Source organism: Octodon degus, unplaced genomic scaffold, assembly GCF_000260255.1.
Source record: "Octodon degus isolate 3935 unplaced genomic scaffold, OctDeg1.0 scaffold00160, whole genome shotgun sequence".
Taxonomy (NCBI): domain Eukaryota; kingdom Metazoa; phylum Chordata; class Mammalia; order Rodentia; family Octodontidae; genus Octodon; species Octodon degus.
This window is the reverse complement of record NW_004524736.1, coordinates 6,333,263-6,345,779: the sequence shown is the minus strand read 5'-3', so window position 1 is coordinate 6,345,779 and position 12,517 is coordinate 6,333,263. Positions and strand designations below refer to the sequence as shown.

The 12,517-nt window shown below is 40.1% G+C and overlaps 1 protein-coding gene and 1 non-coding gene across 2 annotated transcripts in view; one reads left to right on the top strand and one right to left on the bottom strand.

Moving 5' to 3' along the window:
* Positions 1–3,308: 3,308 nt before the first annotated feature.
* The window catches only part of Ssmem1 (serine rich single-pass membrane protein 1), an 11,423-nt gene continuing 2,214 nt past the window's right edge, over positions 3,309–12,517 (bottom strand). The window contains exons 2-3 of the mRNA XM_004642774.2: positions 8,027–8,081; positions 3,309–3,825 (exon numbers count right to left, since the gene is read on the bottom strand). Of these exons, the coding sequence (XP_004642831.1) occupies positions 3,347–3,825; positions 8,027–8,081 (534 nt within the window). The 3' untranslated portion in view covers positions 3,309–3,346. The remainder of the gene's footprint in view (positions 3,826–8,026; positions 8,082–12,517) is intronic.
* Positions 11,877–12,010, top strand: LOC111813038. The gene has a single exon (XR_002818383.1). It is a non-coding gene; the product is annotated as a U11 spliceosomal RNA (small nuclear RNA).

Below are 12,517 nucleotides of genomic sequence, written 5' to 3'. Positions count from 1 at the left end.
GGAGATAGCTCAGTAGAATATGTGCTTGACTGGCAAATGCAGGGTCCTGAGTTCAATCCCAGGTACCGAAAAGAAAAAAAAAAAAAAATCAAATGGGAAGGAGAGAACAAGAGAGGGAGGAAAAATAAAAGTAGAAGGGAAAAATAGAAACAAATATAATGCAGTGGGGAGGACAAGAAGTGTTGGAGGGCAAGGGAATGGGAAAAAAAAAAGAGTCAATATATATTATGTATGGGTTCAAATTCCCTATGATGAATGTGGTCATATATATCAAAGTGTACCAACAAAATTAATTTTTTACAAAAGAAAACAGCCAGCCATCACCAGTATTTTCAGCCCTGGTTTCCTGCGCCATCTACCTGTTTACTGGTTCTGCACCTCACAAATTATTCTGGTCCCAATCTACCTGCCCATGCTTTTTTGCCTTGCTTTTGCATCTTACTGTATCTTGATTTTTTTTCCTCAATGCAATTCTCTCTTTGGCCTAAGAGAGACTGGGAAAAGTAGCAGCTTTTGATATGAATGAGTTGTTAATGGTGTCATTAGTGCATATTCTAGATGTATAAACAAACCACTTGGGGAATGAGCACTTACTCTGTCATCTGGGAAGTAGTTATTGTCTTCTTTTTCCAATAGACTAGGTGAACTTTTATGTGCTCAGGAATCAATTAATGATGGTGTTGGAAGTGATGATTAACTTACCTGCAAATCAGTAGCTTCATCTTCAGAGAGTAATGACTGAGATCACTATAATTAAGATCCTGAATTCTGAAGCCAATGTCCTGGGTCTAAATCCTGCCTGTGAAATTTTCTACTGTACTTTGAACTTGGTTCTTTTGCATGTCCATTGTGGGGGGGATGCTATGTAGATATGAAAGTTAAACTTTTTGATCACATCAAACTGGAAATATAGTATCAGCATTATTAATTCACTAGTCAGTCATCGTCATTCTTGTGGATACCGGCCCCTGCCCCAGTTCCTCTGTTTCCCCAGATCCTCCCCTTTGATTCGTGAATCCTTTTGTGTATTGTTTCAACCACATTATTTGTTTACCATATAGTCTAGTATTGTGCTACAAAGATGACAAATCCCGGATTCTACATTTAAAGATGGATGGATTAAAAAAAAAAAAGATGGATGGATAGATTGATAGATAGATGATATATACATAGATAGATAGATAGATACATACATACATACGTAGATAACAGAGACATGCAAACAAACATATTCATCAACATATTAAGGGTGCTGACAGAATTTTCAGGGCACACTGTAACATAAATGAGGTTATGGTGAGTTCTGCCCGGGGGCTCAAGGGAAGGAGAATGACAAGAAGTAGGGAAAGTCATTGTGGAAAAGGCTGGTGCTTGAGCTGACTCTTGGTACTCTGCTTCCTACCTGTGCCTTCAGGTCTGTCCCAATTCTGAGACATACCTACATAAGGTGAGGTTTGAGCTCTCAGAAATATCTCAAAAGAGCTCTCAGAAATATCACCCCACACCCTAGATTCCAGTGTCTAGCACATGATTTGTGTTCTCACTCTGCTGCCAACTTTATTATCATCATCAGTAATGGAATCAGCTTTTGTCTATGCCCAGAGTCACAGCTCTCTTGTCTGTATGCCCCTCTCTTCCATGACCCCCACAAAGCTCAGTTCATAGAACTAGGCAGTGTTCTTACAGGGGAGATGGTTCAGTAGAATAGAACTAGGCAGTGTTCTTGGCGATATATGATAACCAAATTGTTCCTCATGACATAAGCCTTCTTTGAACTCTAGCCCCATAGCTATAGTCTCTGCCTTACTACCATACTTTGCTCTTGCCAGCTCTTTCCTCTGGGACCTGTTTTTTACTTTACTAGCTGGGCATCCTGCTATCCTAGGAGTGAATGATCACCAGAATTGTCTCCCATTTATCCAGACCCATCTGAACTCCTCACAACAAGGACCCCATATAACTGGAAAATCTAGCACCAACCATGTCTGAATGCTAGTCAACTTGTAACCAAATTTGTTCCTTGACCAAATTTTATTTTATTGTGTTTTGTTTTGTTTTTTGAGACAGAGTCTCATTGTATAGTCCAAGATATCCTTTAACTCACTAGTACCCTGGGCTAGCCTAGTACTTGCAGCAATCTTCCTTGTCTCAGCCTCCTAAGCAATGGATTTACAGGTGTATGCCACTATGCCCACTTGGCCAAATTTTAATCAGAATCCTCTGAACCATCTTCTAGGCTTCAACTGATTTGTCTTTGGTCTGCTCAACCCAGTTTTAGTGAAAATGCTTTTAATTACTAAGTTTTAAAAGAGTCCCCCCAAACTTTTATTCCTGAGTATGCTTGATATCCAATGTACTCTCTCATCTCCCATCTTTGATATAAAAGTCTTTGACTTGCCTTTAGCAAGAATCTTGTTAGTCAGTTTAGCAAGAATTAATTCCTATCCTTGGATATACCTTAGTAATTTTCTATCCACTGACATACACCCACATCCATGTCTTTAGCTATAAATCTCCACTTTTGTTATATTAGGAATGGAGCTCAATCTATTATGCCTATTGACCTCTAGTACCATAGTCTTTTTTTTTCCCATAGTCTTGAATAAAGTCTTTACCATTTTAATAAGTATCAAAAAATCTTTATCTTTAGCATTTTTCATGCCCTACACAGAACTGTCGAAAGTCTATTGTCCAGGGGCCGGGGAGATAGCTCAGTGGAATACACGCTTCCCTGTCAAGCCCATGGCCTGAGTTCAATCCCCAGTTCCGCCAAAAAAAAAAAGAAAGTCTATGGTTCAGCTGCCCTTCTAGGTCATGCTGCCTCCCCTGCCTCTAGGAATCAGGTCTTATTCCAGGGCCTCAAACCCTCCTCAATAACCCCAAGTGGACACATGTAGCAACAGAGCTCTGGTAGAATCACCTGAAATTATGCACCTTTGTTCATTCAGTCAAATAATCAAATCATATGAATAAATGTAAATGATTTCTCAACATAAAGATGTTTTCAAAGACCTTTCTCATTGTATTATAGACATAAACAAAATACATATACTCAAGGCCTAAAGTAGCTATCTGGTGCTCTTTTGATTGAATTAAAAAAAAAATCATAATGGATGCAGAGCTTCAGTGCTCCCATGGTGCCATGCACATATTTGCTGGCTTCTTAGAATAAAGAATTGGCTGAAATTTTACCTCTTGCATTCCAAGCATGTTGTTGTTGTTAATAGAGAGATTTTATTGTTAAAGTCTCCTCCCCTAGGGTTCTGGTGATTTTTTTCATACTTTTCGTATCTTCTATTTGGCTTCAAATAAGGTAAAGGCTTGACAAAATTCAAATTGTACTGAACTATGTGTTGATTTCAGTTATGGAACTTTCCTCATGAGTGTCTTTTGTGAGAACCATTTCTGAAGCTCTTTGTAGGAAATGATGTGTTAACCACTCATTGGTTCTCATAGCTTTGCAATGGGGGCAAGGCCTTTCTCGGAGTTGTTGACTTCCCAGATTCTGGTGCCTCTGAGTGACTTTTCTCCTGTGCATGCTTTGTAGTGAGGGGTGGTGTTCACTTTCACTCTCCTTCCACGAAGAGGCTCCTGAGTCAGATTCTCCACTGTCACGCTCAGAGGTTTCACTGCCTTGTTGAGCCAGATTCACCTTGTGGGCTGCAAAATGGCGCCTGACTCGTCTTTGTTCGAGATAAGCATTGACCAAATCTACTTCTGAGTCAGTGATGGGGAAAAGTTGATTCTGTTTTGGTTTCTTCGTCATTTGTGAAGAGTCCACGCAACCACCTTTGTTTTGCCGCTGATAGGAATTTTCTTTGCTTGCTAACCAACAAAGCAAATGAACAAGTTAGGTTCACTGTTGGTACTAGAACTACACATCACCCATGAAGCCTATGGCATGAGTAGGCTCACACTTACTGATTAGCTGTGATGTCATTACCCTTCTCTAGTCATTTGCAAATACCAGATATTTGACTACATTTCCAATATCAGACCTATTATGGTTTGTATCCAGGTGTTCCCCCAAAGCCACATGTAGTCACTGGAATGGGCTTTAGACTGTGATTACTTCATGATCCAGTGCTGGGATTATGGGTGCTACACCCCGCCTGATCTGGGATGGATGCCTGTCTTCCTTATGTTGCATTCAACATAATCCCAGTGCTGCTGGGATTATAGGTGCGCACCACCATGCCCAGTCTCAATCATCGACTCAGCCCACTCCAGGGGCGGGGCCAGCACAACTGACCAGGAATCGAACCCTGGCCGCTGCACTCTGCCTAAGCAGGTGCTTTAGTCCACTGAGCTATCTGGCCGGCCTTTGTAGCAACCCTCTTGCGTCAGCCTCCTCAGTGCTGGAATTGTGCCACCACACACACAATTTAAGTTTAGAAATTTTATGGACATTGAAATATAAAGGGCCGCAGAGATGGCTCAGTAGAATAAGCGCTTGTCTGGCAAGCGCAAGGGCCTGACTTCAATACCTGGTTCCACCAAACAAACAAACAAACAAAAAGAAATATAAAATCACAGTACATGGAAGGCTGTAAAGAGGAGAGTCACTATGAGTCTGATCTAATAGTGAGACCCTGAACACCCTGTAGACCTGGCTTTAAGAATACAGAACAGAGAGAGAGAGAGAGAGAGAGAGAGAGAGAGAAAATATATAAAATCAAAGAAAAAGACCACCAAACTTTTCCAAAGAAGGGACTTCTTATCTCTGCCTGAGGTCTCAAAGATTCAAGTGCATTTGTGAATATGACTTGCATAGCAAGAACTAAGAAAGATTTTTTTCTTTAAGCAATGATGTGCTGGAATCAACTCGCACAAGTTCATAAGAGCTGATCAATTTTCGGGAATTCTATGAGATAAAATTTAAGACAGTCAAAACTAAAATTTAGGGGACCACCCGCTTGGGGCCCCTCCTGTCCCTCTCTCAGACAGAAGCTTTCTTTCCCCCAGTAAATATATTCTGCTCATTAAAAAAAAAAAAAAAAAACTAAACTAAAATTTAGCCAGGCATTGTGGTGTATACCTGTAATCCCAGTACTGGGGAGGCTGAGGCAGGAGTATCATCTCAAGTGCAAGGCCAGCCTGGGCTACCAAGTGAATTCAGACCAGCCTAAACTACATAACAAGATCCTGTCTCTAAATTAATTAATTAATTAATTAAATACATACAATTTAGTCAATCTACTTTTTAAAATGTAGAAATTACTTGATGGTCATTATTTCCTAGTTATTTACTACAGTTTCTGGTACCATAGGCTCTTAAGCTACTTACGTCTGTTGGATTTGGATATTGGAAATACTACATCAAGGTGTGCAACTGTGTGTCTCTCCCAACTCCATGTTCAATGATGCTGTGTTGGTAGCTTGAACTTAGAATTGGTGGGAGGATTTCTACACTGAAAATCAGCAAACACTAAAGATCAGGGCTTAATGTACGGCTGTGTTTGTTGATCGGCAGCTTTGATTTTATTTTTTGTATTGTGGTTTTTTTGTTATAATGCTAAGGATTGAACCCAGGACCTTCACACTGAACTACATCTCCAGCCTTTTCTTCTTTTTCTTTTTCATTCTTATTTTTGGGGGGTGTGCCAGGGATCAAACTCAGGACCCTGAGCTTGCCAAGCTATCTCCCCAGCCACTTATTTTTCATTTTGACATAGGGACTCACTAAGTCACTAAATTGCACAAGCTTAGCTTCAATTTGTAATCCTCCTGCCTCAGCCTTGCAGAGTGCAGGTGTACTTATAGGTGTAATTATAGGTGTACACCATCACAATCTAGTTTGAAGTATGATTTTGTTCACTGTCTAGGTTAAAGAGAACAATAGAGTTGAGTTCAAGTAGTAGTGAGTTCAAGGCCATCCTGAACTATACAGTGAGACCCTGTCACAAAAAACAAAAACAAAACCAAAACAAGAAAAAGCGATAGAGAGCATATGCTTCTAACCACTACATTGTGAATAAGATCCCAAAATGAAACCTATTCTTCCAATACTCTAAAGCTGTTATTCATTTCAGCAAAGATGCTACTCAAATCATGGACAACCAAGTGAAGTTTGAGCACACATCTTCCACTTCAATTTCATCTTACTTCTCGACTTTAAGGGAGATACAATTCATGCTGAAACTATATTTTTTAATCAGATGCAAACATGGGACATCTGAGGACATAAGAGTCTGCCAAAACTCAAGAGAAATATTTTATGGGACTCGGTTGTTTACACAGAATTTTCTTTTCTTTTTTAGGAACTGGAGATTGGACTCAGGCTCTTGCACTTTCCAGGCAAACACTTATTCTACAAAGCCATCTCCTCGGCCCCAAATTGAGAACTTTTTTTTTTTTCTTTTTGTGGAACCAGGGATTGAACTCTGGCCCTTGTGCTTGCCAGGGAAGTGCTTATTCCACTGAGCCATCTCTCTGGCCCCTGGATATCTTTTTAAACAACTTATAAGCAGCAGTGTTCTAGTGAACATTTAACAATGGACTCTTCAAAATATTTGTGTGTATATATGTATTTTAAAAAGTATTGATATATGAACTGGGTATGGTGCCACATTCCTGTAATCCCAGCATGCAGGAGGGTGAGGCAGGAGGATTACCACAAATTTGAGACCAGTTTGAGCAATGTGGTGAGTTTAAGTCCAGCTCAAACTTCATTGCAAGATTCTATCTCAAGAAAAAACATTTTTTTTTTTACTGACATAAAGGATGCATATCACAATATTTATTTATTTATTTATTTATTTGAGACAGGGTTTTGCTATGAGGTTCAAGCTGGCCTTCACTTTGTAGCCCAGACTGATCTTGAACTCGAAATGATCCTCCTGCCTCAGCCTCCCAAGTGATGGGATTACAGGTGTGTGCTACCACGTCCAGCCCTTACAGAATTCATAAGTAATAAAATACAGAAATTGGAGTCATTTATAGGAAAATGGATATAACTTGAGATTATAATGTTAAATGAAATAGATCAGATAATTAGCTTAAATATCTCCTGGTTTCTCTTTTACAAGAAACTTGACATAAAAAATCAAACAGAAAAATAAAAGCCAGGTAATAGGAAATAGGAAGATAGATCTTTTTGTGATGAGTTAATGTAAAACTAAGTGTAAAAAATTACTCAGCTCAATTTTCTGTGACCCTGCTTCCTTGTAAGACTGCAAGGAGGCTTGGTGTACTGTTGATAAATCATCAATATACTGAGAGTTCCTAAAAAAAAAAAAACAGTGCTCCCAGAAAAAATGTGTGCTGAGTAATGGTCACGCTGTCCTTAAAGGTACTGTCCTATGTTAAATGACAAATTTGTTTGCCAAACAGGATGCAGTTTCTGCCTTTAAAACCTCTATACTTCTAAGGCTCTTGGCCATTTGTCCTCTCCTGCGTGAGTATGGCCAAGTGGTCCTGGGCCCGATAATAAAAGGTTCATATTTAAATTTTAATTTTGGATTCTGGTCTGGTTTCTATGTTGAGAACCCATCACACTTTTGCAAATGGGAAGAGGACAAAGAGAAAGGGGGCGGCATGTGAAAAGAATTAAGACATGTTACACACAGGTAAAAATTCCCCTCAAGGAATATACTCATTATGAACTGCAAGCATGTACTAATAAAAGTAAAAATTAAAACATCAAAACAAAAAAGATGTGACATGCAGTTCATTTTTTGTAATAGCATCAACGATGAAAATGTGGGAGGGGTCGGGGCCGGGGATATGGCTCAGTGGAATAAGTGCTTCCCTAGAGGGCCTGAGTTCAGTCCTCCGAGGGGAGTGTAGGGAGGATCAGCAGGCAAGCCTAGGCTCCACCCTAGCAGTAACGAAAAGCTTCTGGGCGCTGGGGACGCAGCTGCATTCTGCCCTGCGGAGGACAGAAAAACAAGGGCGCAGGCCGCTAGGCCCTGGGCAGAGGCCGGTGCTGCAGGCCTCCCCTCCGTTGCTCACTGCCCAGCCCAGCGCAGCCCTCGGTCTTTGGTCAAAGCTCCACGCCCCACGCCCAGCGCGAATTGGCTCTCACCTTTATTTACTGGAGCGATCGTCCCACTCTCCTCATTCTGTTTATTCTCAGACATCTGTTTTAGAAATATTAGTTAGTAAGCATGACCTCAGGTGCTGTTTTTCTCTAAGACCTCCTTGTTGAGGAACAGGATTGTTTGAAGCCTTTGAGAATGACTAACTATGCAGCGCTCTTGTAAGTACTGAGTACTGACGGAGTTCCCGTGTGGCCCAGGCCTTGCTCCTGGTGTCTGTCGGGAAGACCACACTTTTGACAGCAGAACTTCCCAGACTCTTGAATCAAGCAAAATGACACAAAAGCAAGAGGGGAAATAACCCTGATGGGGAGCTATGGGTTACAGTTTGCCTGCTGCCTGCACTCATTCACAGTACGGAGAACTTTTATTTAAAAACAAATTTGAGGTAGGAATGGTGGCACACACCTGTAATACCAGGACTCTGGGAGGCTGAGGCATAAAGATTGCAAGTTTGAGTCCAGCACATATAATTTAATAACTTAGCAAAAGTCCTGAGTTCAATTCCCACTACCATGATAAAAATAAAGAAGAAAAAAATAGATTTGACAGTACTCACATGAGTTTACAAAAAAAAAAAAAAAAATTCAAGATCGTTTTATCAGGCCATGTTATTGATGGTTCTTTAAATAAGATGTCTAATGTGGGGCACTTACATATGCATAGCTCTTTATTTTTATTTATTTATTTTTACAGAGCTCTTTAATGTGAACTGAGGGACTCACTATCTCTTACTTTTTCAGATATTTTCCTCCAAATGCTACCATAATATTTTATCTTTGAATATGGAAATCGGAAGAAATTGATTTCCTTGAATAGTTCCAATGTCAAATATTCGTCCCAATACTCCATTAATATTTTTGTCCCATTTTTCAAATTAATGTCCCACTTTCTGATGATAAAAATGATTGTGCTAAAAGATACAAATATAAGCAACTCTTTTAGAGTATATAAAAAAATTTAGAATTATTCATTAACACCTTCTTTCTCAAGGAATCTGTCACCAGAGAATAATACCCTCACACATGGAGAAAGTTTGTACACAGAAATATTAATCACTGTATAGTTAGGATGCTACAAACACAAAACTTAAGCAATAGACAATATTCAAAGTTAATTATAGAGCTATAAAATTATAATAAAATAGGCTATAATGGAAGAAACTATATTTTAAGATTGGGCTAAAAATCAAGATGCAAACTTGTATATAATCATATCTTTTTTTTTTTTTTTTATTTTAGGGAAGGGTCTACAGGGTGTTCAGGGTTCAGGATCTTACTACTAGATCAGACTTGAGTGATCTGCCTGTTCACAGCCTCCCAAGAGCTGAGATTACAGGCACTTGCAACCACTCTGCAAGCCCCGGCAGCAGGCCGGCACTTCACCCCCGACTGGTTCTGAAACCCTGGCCCCTGCGCCTGCTTGCAGGTGCTGCAATCCATTGAGCTATTTGGCCGGCCCTATAACTATATAAACATGAGTTAGCTAGAAATATGAAAATAAGGCTTTAAGGAGCATATGTACAGAAGTGTACAATGGTTGGTTTTATATTGTAAAACGGTGACTTTTCCTCTTCTATTTATTTGAAATCATCTACAGTTAGGACAAAATAAATTTATTCATTCATTTTAGAAAGTCAAATTTTCCTTGGGTTGAGAAGTACCATAATTGGATATTTGTAGCAGCAATCCAACATCCCTGGCCCATTGCTTTGTTTGTATCTCTAATGAGAGATCACTTTAATTTTTGGAGTATAATAACCATTTTCTGAACATCTTGATTGAAGTTCTCTTTTAAGATATCATTGGGAGGGGTGTTCGGGTTTTTTTGTTTTGTTTTGTTTTTACTGTGTTGATTGTTGCTTGAGACAGGATTTTGCTATGCAGTTCAGGCTGGCCTTGAACTTACTATGTAGCCCAGATTGTTCCTGAACTTTTCGGTGATCCTCCTACCAAGTGCAGGATGATTGCCTTGAGGTCAAGGCCAGCCTGAATCACAGAGCGGGACCCTGTTACAAAACAAAAAGATATCTTTTTTTCTCCCCATTCTAAAAGATATCTTCTTTTTTTTTTAAAGAGAAATTCCCAGAAACAGTTTTTATTTATTTATGTGTGTGTGTGGCCAGCTCAGCCCACCAGGGGGCGGGACTGGCTGGCATGTGGTGCTGGGGGATTGAACCGCAGCCCCTGTGCTTTGCTAAGCTTGTTCTAAGTAGGTGCTTTAGACCACTGAGCCATCTCACCAGCCCCAAAAGATATCTTTTTTAAAAAATGTTTTGGGGCTCTGTAGATATGAAGTTTTGGGTTTTTTTTTTGTTGTTGTTTGTTTGTTTTTTGTTTTTTTTCGGAACCAGGGACTGAACTCAGGCCCTTGCACTTGTTAGGGAAGTGCTTATTCCACTGAGCCATCTCTCCAACCCCTTGATGTATTTTCTTATTATCTCCACATTTTCTATAATACGTACTTTTGTAATGGAGGGGAACAATGTGTATAAACATTTATTGAGCTTGTATCATTTCCACAGACATCTTCCTTCTGTGATATCAAGTCAAAAAATAGCCATAAAATCAAAAGGAAGATTTTGCATTAAGCTAAGTGGCATCATATGAATTGTGGTTACAAAAGCCATTTTGTTGCCTTTCTCTGCATGACATAGTGAGAGAGAACAGCAGCAGTGCCTGACCCGATTCAGTGATTTCTCCAAGCCATGTAACAGCTGTTTCCATATACGCAAAATACAGATTTTGGACTAACATTACCCAGAAAAATATAGCACTAGCAATCTGAAGAAACATTAAACAAATCTATAAATGAACCAGAGTATTTATGGTCTCTGAAAGCAAAGGGATAAATGCATCTTCAAATCCAGGGGAAATCAGCCCACTTCATGTTGGAGAATAATTATCAGATTTCTATGGCGCTTCAACCATGACTTCAAGGTTTGTAAATACAGGCTCATAGTTTAACAGAGAAAATGAAGAAGTTCAAAGGGAAGGAAAAACTCCATCCTCCTTGACCACTTTCTCATGTGCTTCTCAGGTTTCCAACCAGAGACCCTTCAGAAGAAGCACTCCAGCCAGTTATAGCTGCCACCAGGGCACAAAGTGAAAGAGGAAACCCCTCAGAAAATTAAGGTTTTAATCAGCACTGAATAGATTTAATTCCACTTTTCAAACTGTGCTTTGAAGTCAACAAATAACATAACAGGAAAGCTAAGTCTATTCCCCCTCCATTTCTCTGTCACTAACTGCTCCTGTGACATGGGATGAGTCACTTAATTTCCTTGGGCCTTATCAACACCACCACCACCATCATAATCAACAATGGAAGGCAGGGAATAATGGTATTTTACTTGCCTATAAACAGAGCGCTGGACCACAAGCTCTCTAGAGATCTAGCATTCAGGCCTTGAGGCCCCCAAAGAGCTGGCACAAGCAAGGGAGCAAAGGAATAGCTCACTCCTCTGACGTGGTCTTCATGATAAAAAGGTCAGTGAGCAATTTCAATTTTTCCTTAATTTTCTAAAGTAGCTTTTCCCTTCAATACCAGGCCTGCCATGCCACCCTGCCCCTGGGGTGCACTGAGGCAGTGATTAAGACTGGGTGTGGTGGTGCCCACCTGTAATCCCAGCGCTTGAGAGGCTGAAAACAGGAGGATCATCAGAAGTCCGATCTGTGTAGTGAGACCCTGTATATCCTGTACTGAAACAAAACAAAAAAAAAGTAGCCAGGGAGATAGCTCAGTAGAATAAGCGCTCGCCTGGCAAGTGCAGGGTCCTGAGTTCAATCCCCAGTACTGCAAAAAATAAACAAATAAAATAAAAATGTAAAAATTTCAAAAAAGGGCTTCTGTTGTGAGTGGCACACGTAGGACAACTTGATTGTTCTGTGTGCAGAATCGACATCAAGAGATTTCAGAAGCATAATTTTTTGGGACTTGGGCAGCTAGTGATCATTGGTCCTGGTGCCCTTAAAAAATAAATAAATAAAATTTTTTTAAAAGTAGCTTTTCTTGCCAGACCAGACTTCAACATACAGCTAGGGAGTCTAAGACACAGATAAGCTGTCACTATTCTAAATCTTTTGGTGAAGTGTTTACCTTAAGAAGCATTCAGGGGGCTGGGGAGCTAGCTCAGTAGAATAAGCACTTCCCTGGCAAGTGCAAGGGTTTGAGTTCAATCCCCGGTTGCAGGGGTGGGGGGTATGGTGACTCAATACCAGGCGTGGTGGTGCACGCCTGTAATTCCAGCACTTTGGAGCCTGAGGCAGAAGGATTGCCATGAGTGCAAGGCCAGCCTAAATTACATAGCAAGACCCTGTCTCAAAAAAAAACCCCAAAACAGTGACTTTAGTTCTATTTATTTATTTATTTGTGGTACCGGAGATTGAACTCAGGACCCTGCACTTGCCAGGCAAGTGCTTATTCTACTGCGCTATCGTCCCGGCCCAGTTCTATTTTTTTTTTTTTTTTTTTTTTTT